Here is a 23,783-nt window from a genome sequence, read left to right on the forward strand (position 1 = left end):
AACACAGGTGTGAATCAACCTCGGCATGCCAGGTGTATTCATTATAACCTCCCTCCTCTCACAATTCAAGGTAACATGATAACGCGTCAACCAGTCCATACCAAGTATGAAATGGAAACCCTCAAACCCCAAAACGATCAAGTCTACCATAAAGACACGGTCTAAGAAACACAACTTAAAACCTTTGCACTCGTCATACAAGGTAACAGAACCTCCTAACGGTGTCTCAACACACAAGGGCTTAGATAAAAGGGTAGTTTTAAAACTTTCTTTTTCAACATAGTGACGAGATATAAAGGAATGTGAACCACCCGAATCAAACAAAACTCTGAATGTAAACTGAGATGAACTAAAGGTACCTTCAACATTCCCAGGTCCTGGCATAGCTGCATAGGCTCTAGCACGAGTGACTGGTGCTGGTGCTCTGTTAAGCTGATTACCCTACTTGGTAGGGCAATAACGAGATAAATGACCCACCTGCTTACACTCCCAGCAAGCCTTTTCAATAGGAACTATGGCTCGAAGCGCTGGTGCTGGTGCAGGTAAAAGTAATGTTGTTGGTCGATACAGAAGAGTGGGAGCTCGACCCTGAAGCTGGGGACCTTGCCTCTGCCACTGATTCCCCTGAGGTCTATAGCCTCCAGGCTGCCCCGGTGGCCTATAACCACCCTGCTGTGCAAATCCTCCCTGGGGTCGGAATACACCCTGCTGATGAAATCCTCCCTGAAACCCCGGGATGGTGGTCTCTGAAACGGACCCCTCTGAGGTATATCATAAGGCCTAAACCTATTTGGTTGTCTGCTCTTTAAAGGCCTAGGACCAACAACTGGTATCTCACCAAACTTCCTCTTCCCCCTCGACTCTCTTAGGGCTGCATTCTGTTCCTCATATCTCAATGCCAAGTCCAACACACGATCAAAAGTGTCCCCGTCAAAAGGAATCAACTTGCTGGACAAGTGACTCTCTAACCCACGTATGAACTTTTGGTTTTTCTTCTTGTCAGTATCCACAAGATAGGGAGCAAACCTCGATAACTCATTAAACTTGGTCACATACCCAGTCACAGACTTCCCGTCTTGAGTCAACTCAAAGAACTGTTGAGCCAACTGCTCTTTTATTGCCTCAGGAATGAACTTACTCTCAAATCTAACCTTGAAGTCCTCCCAAGTCAAAGTTATAGTGTCCAGACTAGGGGTGAGAGCTCGCCACCAAAACCTAGCAGCGTCATCAAGTTGGTGAGCTGCCAACTCCTGCTTCTGAACCTCAGTAAGCTGCATACGCTCAAATACATTTTCACAACTTTGAATCCAAGACTCTACTGCAATCGCATTCCCAACACCAGTAAATCGCTGCCCACCAAGAGTACCAAACTCCTTATTGCGCTTAGTAAAAGGATCTCCCTGAACAGGATGGTTATTCTGCATAGCCTGCAACAACTGATTCAACTGTCCTCGACATCTCAGACGGAGTGTTCACCGCAGTCGATGAGTATTACCATTACGTGTCTCAACCATGATCTACAGTTCAAACAAAACTCCCGTTAATATTCACTTATATCCAAAACTCTCAACACTATAACCCATATTCCACATCCGATGATCACTTAGACTTTCTCAAACTAAGCTAACCTAGGCTATGATACCAAAATGTCATAGCCCGAATTTCTAAATAATTACAAAGTGAATATTTGAAATATAAATATCTCAAACATCACTCGATTTAATTGTTTAAAAACTCAGGCTATGACGGGGTGGATACAACACATGTCAAAACCTAAAACCCCCATCATACAAGAATCAACTTAAATTAAAATAATCCCAACAATTATCCGCCATTACTTTATTAAGATATCATCCCGTCCAAACAAAACATCAAACAGACTCTCTGAATAAATAGTCCTTACTACCATGTTCTCATGTCATGCTGAAAATATAACTACGTTATTACATTCTTTCAATAAGAATCAGACATAACAAAAGAACTAATGGACTGCTCCAGGCAAGAATCCAAATCACACGCCGCGGTTCCACTGGCTTCCACTTATGTTCCCAAGAACACACCCACGTTGCCAAAACAAAGCAAACGTAGATGGGTCCAAAAATGGAATTTTTTGGTATGAGTAGACTAACCACATATAAACATATCCAATCTTTACTTATCCCAACTAACACTTTAAATATATCATAATATAATCATTTCCAGCTTGGAAGACAGGTAGTTCCGTCATTTTAACCGGCATAGTTTCTTCCCAAGCAAGACTCCCATCTTATTAACTCGTTATAATAACTTGTTTTGATAACTAAGTAATTGAACTAAAAATTACCGTATCCATCCGCCAGATTGGGGTAGGACGGCGTCCCCGCACAAAATATTATTAAGTCCCTACCTCCTCCCAAAAGAAAGTTAGAAATCTTATATAACATATGTAGATATCTTATAAGTATTCAAATGTAAGCCCAAACACACTCGCATAATCAAATCAATTTCTCTTATCAATTAATCAATTACTTTTCTTATACACCCACCCTTTAGTACCTACTCCACGATTTGCACTCTACACATTTGCCAAATCACACATTCATGTGTGCCTCTCTCCCACCGAATACCTCAATATCATAGCCACCTCTGGGCTTTCATACACATATTTCACAACCTCTTTGGGCACAAAACTCAGGTCATTCATGGCACATTCAATGAATACCTTAGGTCATTCTTGCCACATTCAAGGAATACCTATCATATCACTAACGGGTCATTCATGGCACATTCAATGAATGCCCTGGGTCATTCCCGCCATATTCAAGGAATACCCAACCCTACATTCCCGTACACTCAAGGAATACAACTAACTCGCAAGGCGAATACCTTAGTTCCTCTTTAGGGTAGTCCAAACAATCTGGTCATTCATGGCACATTCAATGAATACCCGAGTCATTCATGGCACATTTAATGAATACCCATATATAACGCTAACGGGCCATTTATGGCACATTCAATAAATGCCCACCTAACATATGACATCATCAGTCATAAAACTCAATTCCAAAACTTGAGGCGTAGAGAGTTCTCGATAAATTTGTTTACGCATTATTGAACTTTATTGCATATATTATTTCAGAGAACGAAGAAGTATCTTGATTCATATATTTTTGGTTTACGCGTTATTAATTTTATGGATGTATAAGTGTCATAACGTTGTGCATCATAAAAGACTGACATATCACAAAGTAGTAAATACACGTACACAAGTATATTTAGAAAGGTCTTAGCCTAAAGTCAAGCATGCTAATAATCCTAGACCTATCCTAATAGACTGAATCATAATATGAGGTAAAAGTCAAATTTGGGTCAACTGGTCAAAGTCAACCCCGTCAACGATCAAAGTCACTGCCGCCAATGGTCAATCCAACCAAACCAAGCGAACCAACCCGGTCAACAGCGAATCAACCAGACCTAAACTCCTCTAACCCAAAAGCCCAACTCCTAAGGCCCAAAGTCTAAACTTAAGTTAAAAAAAAAAAGAAAATTCAAAAATTAAACATTCAATCCCACCCACGATTTGGCCCAAGCCCAAATTGAAATTCACTATTCATCTTCTTCCTCACAACACCTTCCATCGATCAGCCACCACCACCAACCAACCTATCTCCACTATGAACCCCACGGTTCCAGTCCCCTTCAAACCCCCAATCTACCGATACCCAAAAATCCCCATTCCCTTATACTGCGAAAATCCCAAATCGACTCCATTAATGGTCTGCTAAAGCTTCACTTGCCGGACCACCACTCACCTCTCCAACCAACCGAAATTAACCTACAACAAAACCCCTACTACTTTAATTCCTACCAAAAACCCAAATCATTGTTTATCAAATTCGTCCCTCATAACTGGATCGACATTGACCTCTATTAATGCACCGGTTCTGAAGCTTCCCCTCACGCTCTCCGGCACCCACTCTATTCTTCACCATCCAACGACTAACAACCAAGTAAAACCCACCACAACCACCATTCAATTCAATTATAACCACAATAGTTAACATCACCACACAATCAAACAAAACACATCATTCAAACACAACCAAAAATATATAGGACGATTTGGTTTTGATGGTGACGCCATTAACAACCGGTGTCAAGGCTTCGACAGTTTAAATTCTCAAATTTATCAGAGTTTTACATACTTTAGTACTGCTAAATTTTTTATCTAACAGCCGGCACCATTAACAGGGTTTACAATATCTCAAATATGGAAACAGTATTACTGATATGATTAGCATAAACAAATATAAAAATATATCTTCAAACTACTCACTGTTTATAAACTGAACAACGAGAAAAATCCCGAAAGACCGAAGTCGACTGTTGCACGAAAAGACGATCTTTCTCGTTCAAAACCTTTTCTTCTTTCAGTAAAACTCCTTTTTTTTTCCAAAAAAACTCTACGTGAGATTTTTTTTTTTTTTAAACCTCCCCGAAAAACAAGGATAACACTTATCTAGTTACTTACGGGACTTTTATCCATAAGCTGATAGTTATCATATATCTGTTTTATCTATTTCATTATTATTATTATTATTATTAATACTACTATTATTATAGGAAAAGCAAATAAAAGACGGGGTGTTATAGCCACAGTGCAGGGCAATACACCCTTGCCTTTCCTCATACTAGTAGCAGTCCTGTATAAAAGATTAGATGAGCTCTGTTATACAATCAATCTTATTCATTAATCCAACCTTTGCTTAGTAAGAAAAAATTATGATAATCTTAAATTTTGGGGATACTTGTGATAGATGTGAAAGTATATTACTAAGGAAAGTGCGAGCATTACTTGTTTGGTCAATCTATGTAAGAATACGAACAATGTTCTGTATGATGACAAGGCCTCAAACTTTAAAGGCATATGCTACCACAAATACTTGAGATTAGTTCTGCATTCCCTGAGATTAGTTCACAAGCTTAGGCGTGCCCCACAAATACTTGAGTGCTTTTGCTAGTTCCTCCTGTGAGGATGCTGAAAGTCAACACAGATGGTGTTCTCTTAGCCATCCTGGTTGAGGCACTCTATACAGAAACTCTGATGAGTTGGTGATGGGAGCTGCTGTAGGTGAACTACAGGACTGGGCATAACTAGAAACTTTATGGAAGAGTTTCATGCAATCATTGACGGGGTTAAAAGGCTCTTGAATTGAGATGGACAAGTATCTGCTTGGAAACCGACTCCTCTTCGGTGGCACTTGCATTCCAGTCTAACAGGGTACCCTGAAAGCTCAAGGCAGCAAGGCAAGACGGCCAAGACCTCAAGGAGCCAGTAGAGTGGATCAACGTCACATCCACTTGGAGAGAGACCAACTTTGGAGCGGATTGTGTTTCCAAGTTTGGTGTAACACTCTCTAAGGTCGCTAAATTGTGGTGGAATGAGAAACCTCATTTTTTGCATCGGAACAAAAATCCAAACACCACATATTTTAGATTTGTGAAATATGGGATTATTTTATTTTTTGAAAAATTAAGCTGGGATTAAGGCAGACCCCCACTTGTTATATTGCAAATAGTTAAACCTTACAAAGCCTCCCTAAGAGTAGATCATTAAAAGGAGGAACACAAAGACACAACAATATATAACGATAGGCTTCAAGCCTAACATACTTAAGATAACACATTGACCATACTACATTCGAACCTAAGAAAGTAGGGATAGCAATCCTACTTCCTAGTCATGGTGTCCTTAACAATCTTAGGATAATCCTTCATAAGATGAGTCTGCGCTTTCTCATAGTTACAAAAGAATCCTTCGCTAGCACAACACACATAAGTGAGTCCCAAAGTATCATCCCAATACTATTTAGTGTAGTTCTCAAGTCGTCTAATCTTTTTGTCTTTTATTAGTGATTTTATCTTCTTCATCATTGTAAGCGTAAGCCCTATTTTTCTCGAAGAACGCTTTTGAATCATTTTGCTTCTTTTTGGCTTCATAGTAGTCCATTGATTTTGATCCTCATAAGTCACTTCATACCTTGATGAGCTCTTACGCAAAGCAAGTGCTACATTATCGTTAAAGAACTCAGTTTCGTTCTCTGAGAGAACATTATCTTCGTCCTCATATCCAGCAGCTAACCCTTCATACATATTTCGTTCTCTACTACTCAGCAATTGGTTAACCGGTAAAACTCTATGTCGATGACTCTCATATGCACTTGCCACTGCTCTATTACTTCTTTGTCTAGGGTTTGCAGTTTGAGGGTTTCTGGCACCACCACTTTTTGTAGCAATGATGAGGGTTCTACATGTGTTCACACATTCTCTCTTCTGATTTAAGTTTCCCACAATATCTGCTAGCTTCTCTGATGACCAATACTTGTTTTGTAAGTGAGCTCGTAGCAACCACTATGGCAAGAGGTTCAACTGCTCTTTCAGATACGTGGTCACCTCCTAGCTGCACTCTTACATCACTCTCTGTTTCCCTATGAGTAGTCCCTTCATTAGTTGCTCCAGCACCATTTGGTTGCCCATTTTGCTTTCTTGTCCACACCCTAGTAGTTCTTGCACCACACTGATCGGTACTATGACCAAATCGATTACATTTCTCACAAGACAAAGGCTTCCATGGATATTCAAGCGGAATCACAATCTCTCGGGTTCTAGCTTTGATTTTTATAGTTTCTTTATACTCGTAGTTTACAGGAAATTCGATACAAAAGCGAGCAAAGGATAACCTTTTCCATTTCGCAGTAGTGTCATCCATGAACATCAGTGAGCCTCCAACCAAGCTAGCAAGGTACAAGAGACCATCAAGTGTCCACATTTCTTTTGATACATCCAGTAGTTTAACCCAAAGTGGGATAGTAGCCACCTTACTTTTGTAACTATCCACTTCCACTGACCATTGTTTTATCACAAACACCCTTCCAACAATGAACACCGGTCCTTCCTCTGACACCATTTGACGATCCTCAGAACCTGTAAAGTTCATGTAAAACAAATCTTTATCAGTAGTAAGGTTAAATGACCCTTTCAATTTCCATTTCTTTTCTAGAAAATCCTTCACCGTCGGAAATGACAATCTTCTATCAAGGAAGTATCCAACCAAGTATTCATCCCATTGTTTTATGCCTTGTTCTACTAGATCGTTAGGGACTTGAGCTACCCCATCGATAATAATAGGAGAGAATGATTTGAAAGCAACAGTTGTATCTTGGTTACCAGTTCTACTGAAAAGAGAACTCCAAGAGTTGTTTATAGTAACCCCATTACTAATAGAGCTAGTAATAGGTGTAGGCCGGGATTGCTTGAAGATGCCATAAGATCCAAGCTTTCTTAGTGCAAAGTGAAAGTTACCTATTTGGGCAAGTTTTGGAGGGAAGAAAAGATAAGGAAAAACTCACCAAACAATATTTACTACTTGGGGTACAATTTGGTGTGCACTGGAACAAAGAAATTAGTGTAGGCTTAAGTAACACCCAATCGCCCACTCGCGGTCCCCATTAAAGGGCTTTTATTATTGGTATTGGGTGGAATAGTAATGTTGCTATTAACCAGGGTTAATTTAAGATACCCGCCCCAACTAACATCTCCCATCAGTTAACTAAGTGAATACACTTCAAAGGCTTCCCTGTCTCTCTTTCTACCATACTATGAAAAATCTTGAACACGCCAAGTACTTCATCCTTGGTCTTCAGACTATATGCCCATATCCTTCTTTCCCCCGTGGGACTTTACTTTCATAGGAGCACATAAGTCAGTGTGAACTAGCTCAAGGACATTGTCCTTTCTGTGAGGCGGAAATCTTTGGAAATACACCCTGTGTTGCTTCCTACCAAAAAGTGAGTGCATCTATTTAAATGCGTGCCTTTGATGTCTGGCAAGGCCTTTTGCTTGGCAAGAACTTCCATGCATTTTTCTCCCATATGACACAGTCTCTTGTGCCATAATTCGGAGGAAGCTTATTCTCCTACCATATTAACTTCTGCTTTACACAGACTAGCCTGTGTCTTGTAAAGAGAGCAAGTTTTTTTTTTCCTTTTGGCTGCTATAATAGAAACCTCTACTCAGTTTCCATACCCCATTACCAAATGAATTTAGAAAGTCATCATCATCTAACTTCCCAGTGGAAATTAGGCTTAGCCGAATGTCAGGGATATGTTTTACATCCTTGAGTGTCAAGGTGTATCCGACATTGGTTTCTACATGAACATCACCAATGCCTACAATCTTCGAGACTCCACTGTTACCCATCTTTACCTCACCAAATTCACCACAGCTGTAGGTAGTGAAGAATCCCCTATGCGGTATGACGTGATAGGATGCTCCTGTATCTATCACCTACTCTGTATCTTGGCATGAGGTATTAAGACAGCACACACCACATTATGACATAACTCCCACTAGACCATCGTCGACTAGTGCGGTAGTATCTCTGCTTGTGTTTCCGTTCCTCTTTACCATGTCTTCATGTACACAATTATTCTTCTTATCCCTCTTAGTGTTCTGCACTCATACCTGAAGTGACCCTTGGTGGCATAATAGTAACATTGTCTCTCTGCCTTAGGAGTTCTAGCTTCACCCTTAGATTTGCTTCTGTCATCACCTCTAGAATGAGATGGGTTTCTGCTTTTACCTCTCCCCCGCTTCTCTGTGACAAGTATCTCTGAGTGAGAGGAGCTGCTTCGTGAATCCTTTCTTGTCTCCTCATTCAACAATGCCCCGGTAGCTATCTCTATCGAAATAACTCCATCCTTAGCGGCTCCGTTAAGAGAAACTGCTAAAGTCTCCCAACTGTCGGGTAGAGAGTTTAATAGTAACAAAGCCTCAACTTCGTCACCCATATCAATCTTCATTAAGTGCAACTGATTGATGGTATTCTGTACTTCTTTAAGATGCTCAGACATTGAAGAACCTTCTTTGTACTTCGTGTTGGAAAATTTCTTAATGAGCAGCACTTTGTTTTCGACCGACTTCCTCTCATAGAGGTCTTCGAGTTTCTTCCACAAGCCAAAAGTTGAAGTCTCTTGGGATACATGGTGAAAGACATTGTTGTTAATCCATTGTCGAATGTACCCAATAGCTTTTCTGTCAAGCTTGCTCCACTCAGCCGCATCAATCATTTTTCAGTTTTTCTCCTCTATTTTCAATGGGTTGTGTCAAGTCCTTACAATAGAGCAAGTCTTCCATTTTGGCCTTCCAAATAGTGTAGTTCGCTCTATTCAGACTAGTCATGCAAGTGTTTATTGAATGGTCCATCTCTATAAGTTATTTAAACTCAAATATTCTCTCAGGAATTTTGTCAAGCACCTTTCGAGCAAAATTTGGATAACAACCTAGGTTAATCCAACCTGGCTCTGATACCACTTGTTGGAGAATAACGATACCAATCGATCCCCACTACACAGATAACTTGTAATATGAACACACTACTACTCCAGACAAATTCTAAATATCTACTACAACCAACCTAGTATGTCTAACTCTCTAAACAACTATCAACAACAAATAATAATGCAAAGAAAAGTAAAGCATACCACAACACAAAGATGTAACGTGGTTCGGCCAATGATGCCTACTTCCACAAGAGCTAATCCTTTTATAACTTGGAAATGAAGATTACAATCACTCCTCTTAAGTCTCTCCATCTTACTAGATCACTCCTCTCTCTTTACAGGCTTTTCTCTCTGCAAAGGTTATCTATCAATTTTGATCTCTCTCAAAATTGGGTTTCAATTCAAGACTTTTGTGTTGGCTTGGTTTTCCAAAACCTTATTTTTGGTTTTATATTGGGCTTTCAATTTAGCTGATTCTTGTGAATTAATTAGAAACTGCAAATATAGGCATGTGGTGGCTCTCGACAAGGCCAATTCTAAAGAGCCCCTCGAAACAAGTTCTGTTGAGGCTGAAAAAACTATCTTCTTTTCTAGTAACAAGGGTGTGGGTGCGCCTTAGGTTTAGACCAATATGTGCGTGCAAGCGCTTAGACCTCTTCACGCGAACAGAACTAATTTCTCTCCTCTTCCTCATTCTCATGTGAGGGATAACTCCAGCAATAAAGTAGCAAGGAACTAAAACTTTGGAAGGAAAAATGAAAGCATGAAAAGCTAGGGTATACCTCAACAAACACTGATGGATCCATATATAGACCACCAAGAGCAAAGGAAATGCTGAGAAGTGGAGAAAGTTGTTATATCAATTGGATTGTTCCAAAGTATTCCCCTGTCCTAAGTACTCTAAAATATGAGAACAAAAAAAATGTCTACTTTTATCAACAAATTAAGTAGTTAACTATAGAACACAAATTAATTGCTAAGTTTAAGTAAAAAAATAATTCAGAGAGAAAGTCGTGTCCCTTTTATAGACTCATTAGTAGAACATGGAATTAGAGCTGCCCAAGATATCAAATTTTATCCAGTCCATCCAATAAACATAGGATAAATGATTCCAAATCACATACCCAAATTCGAATTAGTCCTGAACTATATAAAAGTTTCCTTCATTAATTCAATTTATATATGCAAAAGATGGAGAACTCTCCCCACCATAGGGACATCGTTTTAATAGAATTCAGGGGAAAAAAATATTTGTGCGAGCGTGGGGTGGCTTTGTTTATACCATCCCAACTCTGAGAACACATAGAAACAATTAGAAGGAGTTACCTAAATTCAAGAGTGATAGCAACTCCTACTTTTCTAAAAATCCCCAAGCTTAATTCACAACTCTTTCTGAAGATTTTTCTGTAGGGAGATCAAATTTCACAGCAATCCCATGGATCATCAAAATGGGAATTAACAAAAAAGGTTAATATCAAGTTTCTTTTGATTGATTTCCCATATGGTATTGAGTTGAAGAAATTGAGGGAGATGAGAATTTGGTTTAACACAAAGCAAAGCGAGAAGAAACTAATACGTCCGAACTCTCTCCAATCCTTTCATTTTCTAAATGCCCTAATAATAATTAAATGACATTTATGGTGCGTACAATTAGATAAAGGATGGCGTGGATTTGGAATTTTAATGTACGACTACATAGAAAGACCGATTACTCCCATTCAAAAGGGTTAGAGAATACTACAATTTAAAGACAAGAAAGCTATATTGAAAATGTGTTAAAGAGATTCAACATGGATCAAATGAAGCCTGTGAGTTATCCTTGGTGGCCAATTCCACATGACCAAAGCTAAGTATACGAAGGGTGAGCATGAGAAGAAACAAATGCAAAAAGATTCATTATGCATCCGCAGTGGGCAATTTGATATATGCAATGGTATGCACAATACCGGATATTGTTTTCGATGTTGGTGTTGTAAACCTTTTTTTGTGAAATCCTGGTAAAGAGCATTAGGAAGGTGTTAAGTAGATATTGAGATATCTCAAGGGCACTTCTAAGATGTGTTTGTGTTTTGGTAGGAGTAATACCTTACTTGAAGGCTACACAGATGCAAACATGGCAGGTGATGTTAACTCAATAAAGTCAACTTTCAATTTTATGTTTACATTTGCAGGGGGGTAGTTTCATGGGAATTGAAGTTATAAAAGTGTGTTGTCCTCTCCACTACAAAAGCTAAGTATATTGTAGCCACTGAGTGTTGCAAAGAGATGTTATATGGATGAAGAGGTTCTTGAATGAACTAGGGCTAAAACAGAAACAGTTTATGGGACAATGCGATAGTCAGAGCGCCATCCATTTGAGCAAGAATATGAGTTTCCATTCTAGATCCAAGCACATACATGTGCATTATCATTGGATTAGAGAAGTCTTCGAAGAGAAACAATTATGCATTGGGAAGATCCATACTGACAAGAATGGGTCAGATATGATGACCAAAGTTTTGCCGAAGGGCAAGTTTGATGTTTGTTATGCTACCACTGGATTGGTAGCACACTCCTCCTATTAATTTGAAAGTGTGTGAAGTACCCCCTCATGGCTCGGGAGAGGGAGATTGTTGGGTGTTATCCCTCACATGAGGAAGAACGATTTGGAAGTGCATGGAGTACCCCCTTCATGGCTCAGGAGGGGGAGATTGTTGGATGTTATCCCTCACATGAGGAAGATTGGCAAAATAAGAAGCTAGGTTGTGTTGGAGAGTGGATGACATTGTGAAGTATAGTTGGCTTGGTCCTGCCAAATTTCCCATTCATGGATGGCCCGTCATAACTGTCTCACCTTCTAAGTTACTCCTTCGGTCCTATTTCAAAGATGTCCTAGTCTGACCAACTTTAAGAAGTGTGGACGGTCTAGTTGAACAGATCAAAATTCGTTTTGTCGAAATTTCAAGTACACTATATAAAAGAAGTTAGGGTTTCTAACCCATAATAAGTTTTTGAGATAAACCAATTTTGAGTGTAACCAAAATTGAGAGAAAACCCATGCAAAAAGAAAAAGCTTGTAAGGAGAGAGATTGGTTTAGAGAGATCTAGTAAGTGTTGAAGATACTTGAGCAGAGTGATTATAATTTTCCTTCCCATACTTATAAAAGAATTGGCTCTTGTGGACGTATACATCATTGGCCGAACCACGGTAAAGCTTGTCTTATTGTGTTATGTTTTTACTTTATATTTATATTGATTGTTTGTGATAGTTAATTTCATTACTTAGAAGTGTGCTTGTTTGTTGTAGTAAAAACTTAGATTTTGATTGGAGTTTAGAGTGTCCATATACAAACAATTTTAGTGGGGATCAATTGGTATCATTTTCCCTAACATGAATAAAAGCAAGCAAACTTCAATCTTGTTTGTAAGAACATAAGCATTGCCTTGAGAAGGGCACACAAGTCGACAAAAGGTACAATGTCTAGTTCTGACCCTATCTTGTTGCAGAAACTAAACTTAGAACCTAGATTATCAAGAGCCCCCTCAGATATTAGAATGCTACTGGTTTCTACCACCCATGGGAATTATGAAAATTAGCACGGATGGTGTATCAAGAGGGAATCCAATCATTGTTGGTTGGGGAGTTGTGGCAAAGAACTATCTGGGTGTTGTTTGTGCTGCTGGCATTAGGGGTTTAAGTGTGGAGGCTAGTTACATGCATGGCAGAATGTCACAACATTATAGAAGGTACAAGGATAGCAGTTAAGCAAGGATGGAGGGACTTATGGATAGAATCATACTCATAAGCCGCTGCTTATGCCTTTCAGTCGAACAAGGTGCATTGGAAGTTTAGAAATACATGGCAGAAACGCAAAGCGCAACTAAATTGGGTGAACATCACAAACACATGGAGGGAAACCAACTTTGGAGCTGATTCTTGTGCTAATGAAGGATGTACTCTTGCATGTGGAGACCAGAGTTCAAACAAGCACTAGAGAACCCTAATGCAACCTACTACAGGTTTACATAAAAGAAATCTGGCATGTATGGAACACCATCCATGGCCACATATGATGTAACTTTAAATTTATTTTTCTGTAACTTTTTACCTTTAATATAAAATTTCCCTTTAGCAAAAAAAAAATTAAGATATCTTGAAGGTAGCATAAATAAACAATTAAAAATAGTTGCCACAACATCAAGTTTCATTATGATGAAAATAATCTTGCGTACTGTCAACACGCAGAGTGTATTGCCATTCTTGAGGGGGTGGAGATTGCAATGTCTAAGGGATGGTACACGCTATGGATCGAAACCGGTTCCGAAGCAGTTACACAAGCTTTTAGGAGTGGAAATGTACCTTGGGCACTGCAAGCTAGATGGAACAATTGTACGCTTGCAGTTCCAGATATTAAGATCACCATAATCTTTAGAGAAGCTAACTATACTGCAGATAGGTTAGCCAAGACTGGAGCTTTCTTGGCTGCCAATGAACGAATTATATGTGAAGGAAAACCAGCTGGTTACGCAAATAGGAAGGTCCATACCGGACATTATATAGATTTCAGTGATTGTAAATTATTGCTATTCTTATAAACACTTTACGGGTATAATATAATGTACAACGTACTTTACATCTTAAAATTTAGATACTTTGTTTTTATTTTCGCACTACAGTACTTTGTACAATGGTTTTTCTTTCAGGTAACGACCATAGGCCAAATTCCTGCCAAAAAATGCTGACATGTCATTTTTTTTGCTACTGTGGCGTCATATCACTGTTTGGTATGCCACAATAGCTTAAAATAGCACATGAAAGGCACGTGACCCATTTAACTCTCCTTCCCCATTTTTTCCACGCCCATTTAACTTTGTTTGAAAATTAAAAATGGGTATGGCTGAAAATACATCAACTAATAACAAGTGTCAAAACCAAATAAACCATGCATAATTAAATGTTGTCTTGTAAATTAAAATTATTTAAAATTTGAATATATGTGTGAGGATTGAGAAACGGATTAATTAGTTGGATGCATTTATTGGCTTAACTTGCTATAAAAATTCAAACAGACTTTTTTTTTGCTGGGTAAGAACTCAAACAGACTATAGTTATGTTTATTTAGTGAAAACAAATAATGGTGAAGGGAAATATATTTGAAATTTAGGGAGATAGTAAACAATTTGATAAATTAGTTGAAGCAGTTCGAAAAATGATGCAAACAAAGAATGGTAGGAGGATATTTATGGAGATTGCGATGGAAGATGATGAGATATGTTTGAGAGTTTGTACTGACTATGGTAGAATTTGTTGTATTGAAATGATGGAGGAGAATGGAGAGGGAAGTGAAGCTCGACGAGAACGAGAACCAAGTCCAGAAATTCCACCAGGATTTGAGAGACGCCTTAAAAGATCACCCAAGCTAGCAGAAGCAGCAACAATATCACCAGTAACACAATCGGCAACACCAACACCAACACCAGCAGGGCCATCTAGGCAGCAAGTTAAAGAAGTTGTGTTGGCTCTAAGTGCTGTTTGTGTATGCATGACGAAGAAAAATAAGAGGAATTGATTGAAGTGTTGTTGTGGTGTTTGAAGTTAGGCTTGGATTTTTGTGTCATGTTCTAGGTTTAGTTTTTGTGTGTTAAGTTTTAATTTCACAGTCAAGTGTGTCATGTTTTAATTTAACAGTCAAGACTTATTATGTTTGTTTTCGTTTGTGCAAGTGTCATGTTTAATTTTTGTGTGTCATGTTTGTTTCATTTATGCTATAGGGTTTATGTGAACTGGTTTCGTAGAGAAGAAGAAGTTGTGAATTTGGTATTTAATTTATTTTTTCAGTTTTTAAGAAAAAAAAATGTGTTTCTCACGTGCTTTATTAATGCCACCACATGAAATGAACGGACACGTTGTGTACTCCTGTGGCCACATCAACATTGACTGACTAGAATTGAGTCATAGTCTAAAAGTGCAAAAAAACTAATTGTACATAGTACTGCAGTGTAAAAAAAAAAGTAAATTGTCTAAATTGCAAAAACATGTGTACATTTTTCCTATAAGGGCATCTCCAATGGAGGGTGTAAATTGTTTAAAGTGTAAAATTTACACTCTAAATGTCAAAAACATGTTTCCAATGGGGAGTGTAAATCCTAGGTGATAAGCTAATATCTAATAGAGGGGGTGGGGAATTCCCCATCTGGCAATTAGTTAATAAACATCTCGGGCGTCACTTGAAGTAACGTCCCAATTAAAAAGAAATCCGGACGTCACTTAAACTCACGTTTTGTTTTTTTTTTAGAATTGTAATGTTTGCGACGGGTAAAGACCGTCATTTATTGATTGGCCCAGTTTTAATAAACTACGGACGTTACTCAAAGTGACGGCGTTTAACTTAAACCACGGACGTTACTCAAAGTGACTTGTCACGGACTTTGACCGTCGGTTTTTTTCAATTTTTTAACTTTACAAACTCTTAAACTTTGTTGCATTGGATACCATTTTGGATATGAAAACTATTAATGTGTAAGAGGGGCCATAAAATCCTAGTGTCACCTATATGACATTTATGTGAAGGTGTATATATACACTCTCCATTGGAGATGCCCTAATGTGTTCTTATAAATGGTAATAGTCAACTGCTTGAGTTGACATGAAAATTAGAGAATGACATGACATATCTCTAAATCTAACTATTTTAAAGAGGATGGTTCGGTGAATAGTAACATTTTCCTATAATATCCTTATGCAATTTCTATTATTACAATTATTATTAAAAATAGATATGTAATAAGATATGTTATGGAAGGGTAAAAGATTGGCATTTGACCTGGTAAAATTTAGACGCTTCTATCTTGATTTAGCACATTACCCCTATATTATCAACAAATTATGAAACTGCCATTCATCTAACTATTTTAATTTACAAAACAGCTCCTATACTTTATTTAAATTACAGAACAGTCCATCTCTATATTTAAATCAACACGTAGAAGAGAAACTTTCTACATCAGCTCCTGGGAAAAAAAAGATCCGTACTGATAAAGATAATGACATACAATTATTGTCAACCCCATCTTCCGTGCCCTTTCCACCAATACGACTTTTACTACAACGCGGGCAGGACTAATTAACCTGTTCCAACTTCGGTTACACACAATTCGCACCTTCTCCATCACATTCCTACTCCTATATAACCCCTTATAAATCCCCTCTTCTCTATTCATATCTTCATCTCAAAGAATTTGCTTTGTCTCTCTTTTTTAATCATGGGTGAATCAAAACAACCAATTTTGAATGGTGCATTCTATGGCCCTTCTGTTCCTCCTCAACAATCCTACCATAGGCACGGTCGCGGTAGAGGACTTTGTTGTGGTCCATGTTGCTTGCTAGGCTTCTTGTTTAAAATCATCATTACAATTGTAGTGATGATTGGCATAGTAGCACTTGTGTTCTGGCTAATCTTTCGCCCAACAGAAGTCAAGTTCCATGTCGTTGATGCCACCCTCACTGAGTTCAACCTCACAGACAACAATAATCAAATTCGATACAATCTTGCACTTGATATGAGTGTAAGGAATTCAAACAAGAGGATTGGTGTTTACTATGATCGAATTGAAGCTAGAGCTTATTACGAGAATGAGTTGTTTGCTACGACAACATTGACTCCGTTTTATCAAGGCCGTAAAAATACTACCATGCTACGTCCAGTCTTCCAAGGAACTTCTACAATCACACTACGAGATTCAGAAATCACAACTTTTGATAGGGAGAAGAACGATGGAAATTTCAATATTGATATTAGGCTATACCTTCGAATTCGTTTTAAGGTTAACAGAGTCAAGACTAGACGTCTTAAGCCCAAGATCAAGTGTGACCTGAACGTACCATTCAATCGCGCCTCTACTGTTGCATTCAATACCAAGAGATGCAAAATCGACTACTGATCGATCGTCCCTCAGACGAGTTCATATACACATTGTTTTTGTTATATTCATACTAAGATTTGTTTGTTCTTTTTCTATATTTTAGTTCTTTAGATTGCTTATCAGAGATGGCTACTGCCATCGACTTTGTATTTGTTTTGGTTTATTATATGATCTGGGTGTACATTATTTTACACCATTTTACTTGTATGTGAATAAATAAAATTTTAATTTGGTTCTCTGACTGGGTATGAAAGTATATCTGAATTCTGAAGTGGTTTTTTTCTTCTCAAGTTGTTCATTGAAGTCTTTGCAATCAGCTTCAAGTCCAGCGCTTAGTTTGATTTAATGAATTGTTCATTATTATCACGCTTTTCGTCATGTAAACGGAGTTGGTGGGCGAACTCGGTTTATTGGTTAAGGAATTCCACGCATTGACAACTTTTTTGGACTCAATCTATATTGGGCTTATTTAAGCTCTAATTGGCTGAGCCCAAAAACCTTGAGCATGAATGCATATATGACTTCTCTTCTGCACTTCTACCCATAATGCGAATCAACTTTGTAACTTATCGGGTTCGAATGATATCTCATATCTCTACTCTGAATTTGATCCAGATAGGTGAACATTAAATGTAAGTAGAACAAATATAAGGATGATGCATTTTGGTTCGAATTATGTTTCTCTTCAATAATAACTTTCTAATAAAAAAATGATTGTATTTTATTTTGATTTATTGCTTTTTCTAATTTATAAGTTTTTATCGTTGGTACTAAAGTAAAATGTTATCGTGCCGGATGCAATTGTATTGGCCATGGACTCATGGAGTAGGATGTGGCTTACCTCTTCGCAAGCCCATAAATCAAATATTCTCATCAGCCAAGCCTTTATTTACCATCAAGTGAAGGCAAGTTGAAGTTTCTAGTCCGAGGACAAAAGCCCATACCATAAACCTCTCAAAGGGACAGCAGGAAGAACTGGCCTCAAATCCTTTTCTGCAAGTTGGTATGACAAAAGTCACTTCGCCAGTTACTAATATAATGCCACATGGCATCATGTCGACAATTGAGATATTTTTTGGTGTAAAAAAAGCCGTCCAATAAATGGACAAGACCTTGCCACGTTTCAAAAATACAAGCCATAGCATGGCCCACGTCGTCATCTTAGACTTATATTAGTTGCCTATTTTACAACTTCAAATGCGAAAATATGTGCTGCTTTCATTCTTCCATACGTTCTCATACACAAAAAGTATCCACTAACCATTTCGAAAAGTTTTCCAGTGGATTGAAGATATACATCACTATATTCTTATTGTTCTTTGTTTTATATCCAACTCAAGTTAAGGGTGGTGTCATGGAACCAATTAGAGAAAGAGCAGCCAAAGAATTGATGGATGGCAAAGTTTTGAAAAAGCTTTCTGAGGAGATTATTCCTCACATTTTGAAACTGTCAGTCTTTTCTTCTTTTAAGCTCATCATTCATTATTAAACAATACATTGGTGATAATATATAAAACTTAGTTCCATCATAACAAGTTAAATAATACACACAGTCCCAAGTTGGTTTTTCATTTCTTCCCATTATTTGAGAAAATAGAGCAGTTTTGATTTGTTCTATATTTTAACATTGTTTTAGATATGGAGGATCTGCAACAGCTCAAGATTTTCAGATTTATGCTCCAAATGCAACCTTTGAAGATCCACTTATGTGCGCTAATGGGTATGATTAATTAATATTTCTTTTCTAATCTGTTTTGGTTGGGTAAGTCTAGTCCCAGGGTACATTTTAACATTTTTAATCCATTCTCTATGTGTGAAATAAGATCACACCTCAATCTGTGCGCTACTATTATATGTTATCGTTTTTTTATTAAATCAAAATAATGATTATTATTTTCACAAAATATATTTCTGAAATCAAATGTTGTTTTCCTTGCAGAGTGAAGCAGATCAAGTCTGCATTCTATTCACTTGGCAAGGTTGTATATATAGTTTTATGAACTTCAACTGTTGTAGTTTTATTGGTTTGTTGAAACTGTATTCGGCCAATTCTAACTCCAAATCTTTGTTTTCTTCATTGTAACTTTATGCTATTAGTTAAAACAATTACCCTGTAGCAAAAAAATTGGGTTTGTTGAAACCACATTATATGCATTTGTTGAAACTATGCTATTGACACCAGAGAAAATAAATGTATGGTTTATTGCTGCTTAGGATACAATTCCCTCCTAATGGCTAAGGAGGGAAGTTTTTCTCCTCTTGTACTGCTTATACTAACTTTTCCTTGCCATATTTTAGGTATTTAGTGAATCTAAAATTGGTGAATACACTGTGCAAGAAAACGAAGTTGCACCTGGAAAAGGACAGGTGAAAAACCTTTTTCGGGAAACCAATATTGTGTACATATGGATTTTTGTATCTTCATTTTTACTTATTTCACTATTTGGTCGTGTATATAGATACTAATTGACAACAAGCAACATTACAAAATAATGGGGAAAAATGTTGATGTGATTTCACTCATCACCCTACACATCGAGGGAGGAAAGGTTGTTCGCCATGAGGATTGGTACGTAGTCTCTCTTCTTTATGTTATCCTTAATACTGCTTTCAATGTGTAAATAAATTGGACATGTAGATCAAGTAACACTAGATTATTGATCTTACAATAAAGACCTATGAGATACTCGAGAGTTCTTCCAGGAATAGAGAAAGGCTGATGATGCTGACGTTTTAATACCATAGTATTACCAGACTTTTTCTTTTTTCTAAAAATTAAGCTGGGGTTAAGGCAGACCCCCACCTGTTATATTGCAAATAGTTAAATCTTACAAAACCTCCCTACGAGTAGATCATTAAAAGGAGGAACACAAAGACACAACAATAACGATAGGCTTCAAGTCTAACATACTTAAAAGATAACACATTGACCATGCTACATTCGAACCTACTTCCTAGTCATGATGTCTTTAACAATCTTAGGATGATCCTTCCTAAGATGAGTCTGCGCTTTCTCATAGTTACAAAAGAATTCTTTGCAAATAAACACAACACACATAAGTGAGTCCCAAAGTAGCATCCCAATACTCTTTAATGTAGTCCTCAAGTCGTCTCATCTTTTTGCTTTTTGTTAGCGATTTTACCTTCTTCATCATTGCAAGTGTATGCTCTATTTCTCCCAAAGAACGCTCTTGAATCATTTTGCTTCTTTTTGGCTTCACAATAGTCTATTGATTTTGATCCTCAGAAGGCACTTCATACCTTAATGAGCTCTTATTAGACAAAACAAGTGCCACTTTATCACTAAAGAACTCAGTTCCATTCTCTGAGAGATCATCATCTTCGTCCTCATATCTAGTAGCTAACCCTTCTTATATATTTTGTTCTCGACTACTCGGCAGTTGGTTAACCGGTAAAACTCTATGTTGATGACTCTCATCTGCACTTGCCACTCTTCTATTATTTCCTTGTCTAGGGCTTGCAGTTTGAGGGTTTCTGGCACCACCTCTTTCTGTAGCAATGATGAGGGTTCACACATTCTCCCCTCTGATTTAAGTTTCCCTCAATGTCTGCTTCTCTGATGGCCAATACTTGTTCTGTAAGTGAGCTCATAGCAACCACTATGGCAAGAGCTTCAACTGCTCCTTCAGATACGCGGTCACCTCCTTGCTGCACTTTTATATCACTCTCAGTTTCCCTATGAATAGTCCCTTCATTGGTTGCTCCAACACCATTTGGTTGCCCATTTTGTTTTCTTGTCCACACCCTAGTAGTTCTTGCACCACACTGATCGGTACTGTGACCAATCGATTACATTTCTCACAAGACAAAGGCTTCCATGGATATTCAAGCGGAATCACAATCTCTCGGGTTCTAGCTTTGATTTTTATAGTTTCTTTATACTCGTAGTTTATAGGAAATTCGATACAAAAGCAAGCAAAGTTCCATCATAACATCGGTGAGTGTCATCCATGAACATCGGTGAGCCTCCAACCAAGTTAGCAAGGTACGAGAGACCATCAAGTGTCCACATTTCTTTTGGTACATCCAGTAGTTTAACCCAAAGTGGGATAGTAGCCACCTTATTTTTGTAACTATCCATTTCCACTGACCATTGTTTTATCACAAACACCCTTCCAACAATGAACACCGGTCTGACGGTCCTCAGAACTTGTAAAGTTCATGTAAAACAAATCCTTATCAGTAGTAAGGTCAAATGACCCTTTCAATTTTCATTTCTTTTCTAGAAATCCTTCACCATCGGAAATGGCAATATTCTATCAAGGAAGTATCCAACCAAGTATTCATCCCATTGTTTTATGCCTTGTTCTACTAGATCGTCAGGGACTTGAGCTACCCCATCGATAATAATATGAGAGAATGATTTTAAAGCAACAGTTGCATCTTGGTTACTAGTTCTACCGAAAAGAGAACTCCGAAAGTTGTTTCTAGTACCCCCATTACTAATAGAGCTAGTAATAGGTGTGGGATTGCTTGAAGATGCCATAAGATCCAAGCTTTCTTAGTCCAAAGTGAAAGTTACCTGTTTGGGCAAGTTTTGGAGGGAAGAAGAGATAAGGAAAAAATCACCAAACAATATTTACTACTTGGGGTACAATTTGATGCATTGGAACAAAGAAATTAGTGTAGGCTTAAGTAACACCCAATCACCCACTCACGGTCCCCATTTAAGAAACACAGGACTTGATATACTGCAGTTTGCATTTTATACTAAGTTGCAACCAGGGCCAATGTCTCAAATTCCTGAAAATTTGTAGATTTTGTTAGAGTAAACGAAAAAACCTTCCATGCAATAGGGGGATTAAAATTTTGTCAGTTCTATATGTAATTTGTCATACTCAAAATTAGAAGCAGACCGCAAAACAATTTTTTTGTACTCAGCTGCAAACTAACTTCTTTTCTTCTACTTTACCAACATTCTTGGGTACTAATCATTAATGTTCTTTTGGATTTCGGTTTTTGCTATCTGAATTGTGTATGAAATGTGTCACAGGTGGGATAAGAAGCCTCTTTGGAACAGGGAGACAGTTAAGTTGCCTCTGTTTGGCAGGATGGTTGAATTGACGCGTAGAGGCTCAATGCTTGCAACTCATGCCATGATGGGGTTTGGGAAGGATCCAAGCGCATAACGTTTCATCTCAGTGAATTTTTGCTTGTTTCTTAGAAGTTTCTACTTTCTATATAGTACTATAGTCACTGTCAATTTCCTTAAGTTCCAAATAAATCATTCAAAAATGCCAAGTGCACATATGTAAATGGTATTCTGGGTAATGGTTAACGTTTAGTTGTCAAGTTGTTTCTCTGTGGTGCTTTGCCAAAAAAAAAGCATTTTCTTTGTGAAGAGTTGCAGAATGTAGTGGCTCGGGCGTTGCCCAGTTTTAGATGTATTTAGGCTCTTGATGTTAGACTGTTAGTTGTGGTCAATTCTTTGGAGAAAACTTTCTCCTTAAAAACTCAGGAAACTAGTCTTTGAGGCTATAGGGAGGGGGGGAGTTGGGTTGGGGGTTAAGTGAAGCATCATGGAACCCTCCACTAATGGGGTTTGTCAAAGCAAACACTGATGGTTCAACTCTTGGGAACCCAGGATATAGTGTTGCGGGAGTGATTTTCAGAGGTACCAATGCAGAGTTGCTGGGAGTTCTAGCTCATTGTATGGGAATGACTACAAGCTATGATGCCGAATGCACAGTCATTGTACTAGCAACAGAAATGGCTGGAGGAAAAAACTGGAAACATGTAGAGAAAAAGACATTTTTCTCTCTTTGGTGTTAAGGGCGCACCCGGGCTCTAAGTATGCCTGGACAAGGCGCGTGGCGCGCTCATGCCTTTGGCGACCTCAAGATTGCTAAAAGACACTCGACTTTGCTTTGTTTTACGCGACCAGCCCAATCAGATTTCAAGAAGATAGATAATTTGTTTCGGAAGTTTTTTTTGAAACAGTATAAATATAGGTTTTTTCTGTAAAAACCTAATCAAACCAAAACCAAGAGAGAGAGATTGTAAGAGAGCAATTTTTTGTAAGTTGAGTGTTCATTCTTTGTGAGTGAATTGAGAGCTCTTGTAATCTTTACTCCGGACATCTAATAAAGTTTGGAACTCGCAGTGTGGACGTAGGCAAATTGTCGAACCACGATATATCTCGTCTTGTGGTTTGTTCTCCTTTACACTAATTGTTTTACTTTATATGCTTGTTATTTGATATTGAGAAGTGTTGAGATATTACTTGAAGGGTGTTGAAGTCTTATCTAGTGAGAATGATCGATCTTTGTGTAGGATTGATGTATTTGTTGTGGATAAAGTTGTTTCCGTCATTGTCATATTTGCAACAATTGGTATCAGAGTGAGGTATATGACCTAGGATTTTGAGTTTTTGTGAAAAATCATAGTGCTCGAAATTTGTGTAGACAAGGTGTTTGATAAAATTCCGAAGTGAAATTGTTTTTTGGGTTATTGTGTATAGCTTGAAAGATGGCTCCCAAGATATCAAATTCTAAGTTTGAAGTAGAAAAGTTTAATGGGAAGAATAATTTTGGGATTTGG

The 23,783-nt window shown here is 38.0% G+C and overlaps 3 protein-coding genes across 3 annotated transcripts; 2 read left to right on the forward strand and 1 right to left on the reverse strand.

The window, feature by feature from the left end:
- Positions 1-512: 512 nt before the first annotated feature.
- Positions 513-1,439, reverse strand: LOC147486269 (uncharacterized). The gene has a single exon (XM_086573695.1). The coding sequence runs from the start codon at positions 1,422-1,424 to the stop codon at positions 513-515; it is 912 nt and encodes a 303-aa protein (XP_086429821.1). The 5' UTR covers positions 1,425-1,439.
- Positions 1,440-16,221: 14,782 nt separating this feature from the next.
- On the forward strand, positions 16,222-17,458 carry YLS9 (Late embryogenesis abundant (LEA) hydroxyproline-rich glycoprotein family). Its single transcript, XM_086570880.1, has one exon. The coding sequence runs from the start codon at positions 16,563-16,565 to the stop codon at positions 17,238-17,240; it is 678 nt and encodes a 225-aa protein (XP_086427006.1). The 5' UTR covers positions 16,222-16,562; the 3' UTR covers positions 17,241-17,458.
- A 937-nt stretch (positions 17,459-18,395) lies between these two features.
- Positions 18,396-22,584, forward strand: LOC147486271 (Nuclear transport factor 2 (NTF2) family protein). The gene is made up of 6 exons (XM_086570879.1): positions 18,396-18,671; positions 18,859-18,942; positions 19,162-19,201; positions 19,521-19,589; positions 19,682-19,791; positions 22,237-22,584. The coding sequence occupies exons 1-6, from the start codon at positions 18,430-18,432 to the stop codon at positions 22,370-22,372; spliced, it is 681 nt and encodes a 226-aa protein (XP_086427005.1). The 5' UTR covers positions 18,396-18,429; the 3' UTR covers positions 22,373-22,584.
- Positions 22,585-23,783: the final 1,199 nt, after the last annotated feature.

The sequence above is a fragment of the Coptis chinensis genome, chromosome 7, assembly GCF_015680905.1.
Source record: "Coptis chinensis isolate HL-2020 chromosome 7, ASM1568090v1, whole genome shotgun sequence".
Classification (NCBI taxonomy): domain Eukaryota; kingdom Viridiplantae; phylum Streptophyta; class Magnoliopsida; order Ranunculales; family Ranunculaceae; genus Coptis; species Coptis chinensis.

Excerpts from the sequence above, each read along its gene's own strand:
- LOC147486271 (XM_086570879.1), top strand. The coding sequence starts at position 18,430 with ATGTGCTGCTTTCATTCTTCCATACGTTCTCATACACAAAAAGTATCC. Across the intron at positions 18,943-19,161 it reads CCACTTATGTGCGCTAATGG|AGTGAAGCAGATCAAGTCTG; the intron begins GTATGATTAATT and ends TTTTCCTTGCAG. Across the intron at positions 19,792-22,236 it reads GTTGTTCGCCATGAGGATTG|GTGGGATAAGAAGCCTCTTT; the intron begins GTACGTAGTCTC and ends AATGTGTCACAG.
- YLS9 (XM_086570880.1), top strand. The coding sequence starts at position 16,563 with ATGGGTGAATCAAAACAACCAATTTTGAATGGTGCATTCTATGGCCCT.
- LOC147486269 (XM_086573695.1), bottom strand. The coding sequence starts at position 1,424 with ATGCAGAATAACCATCCTGTTCAGGGAGATCCTTTTACTAAGCGCAAT.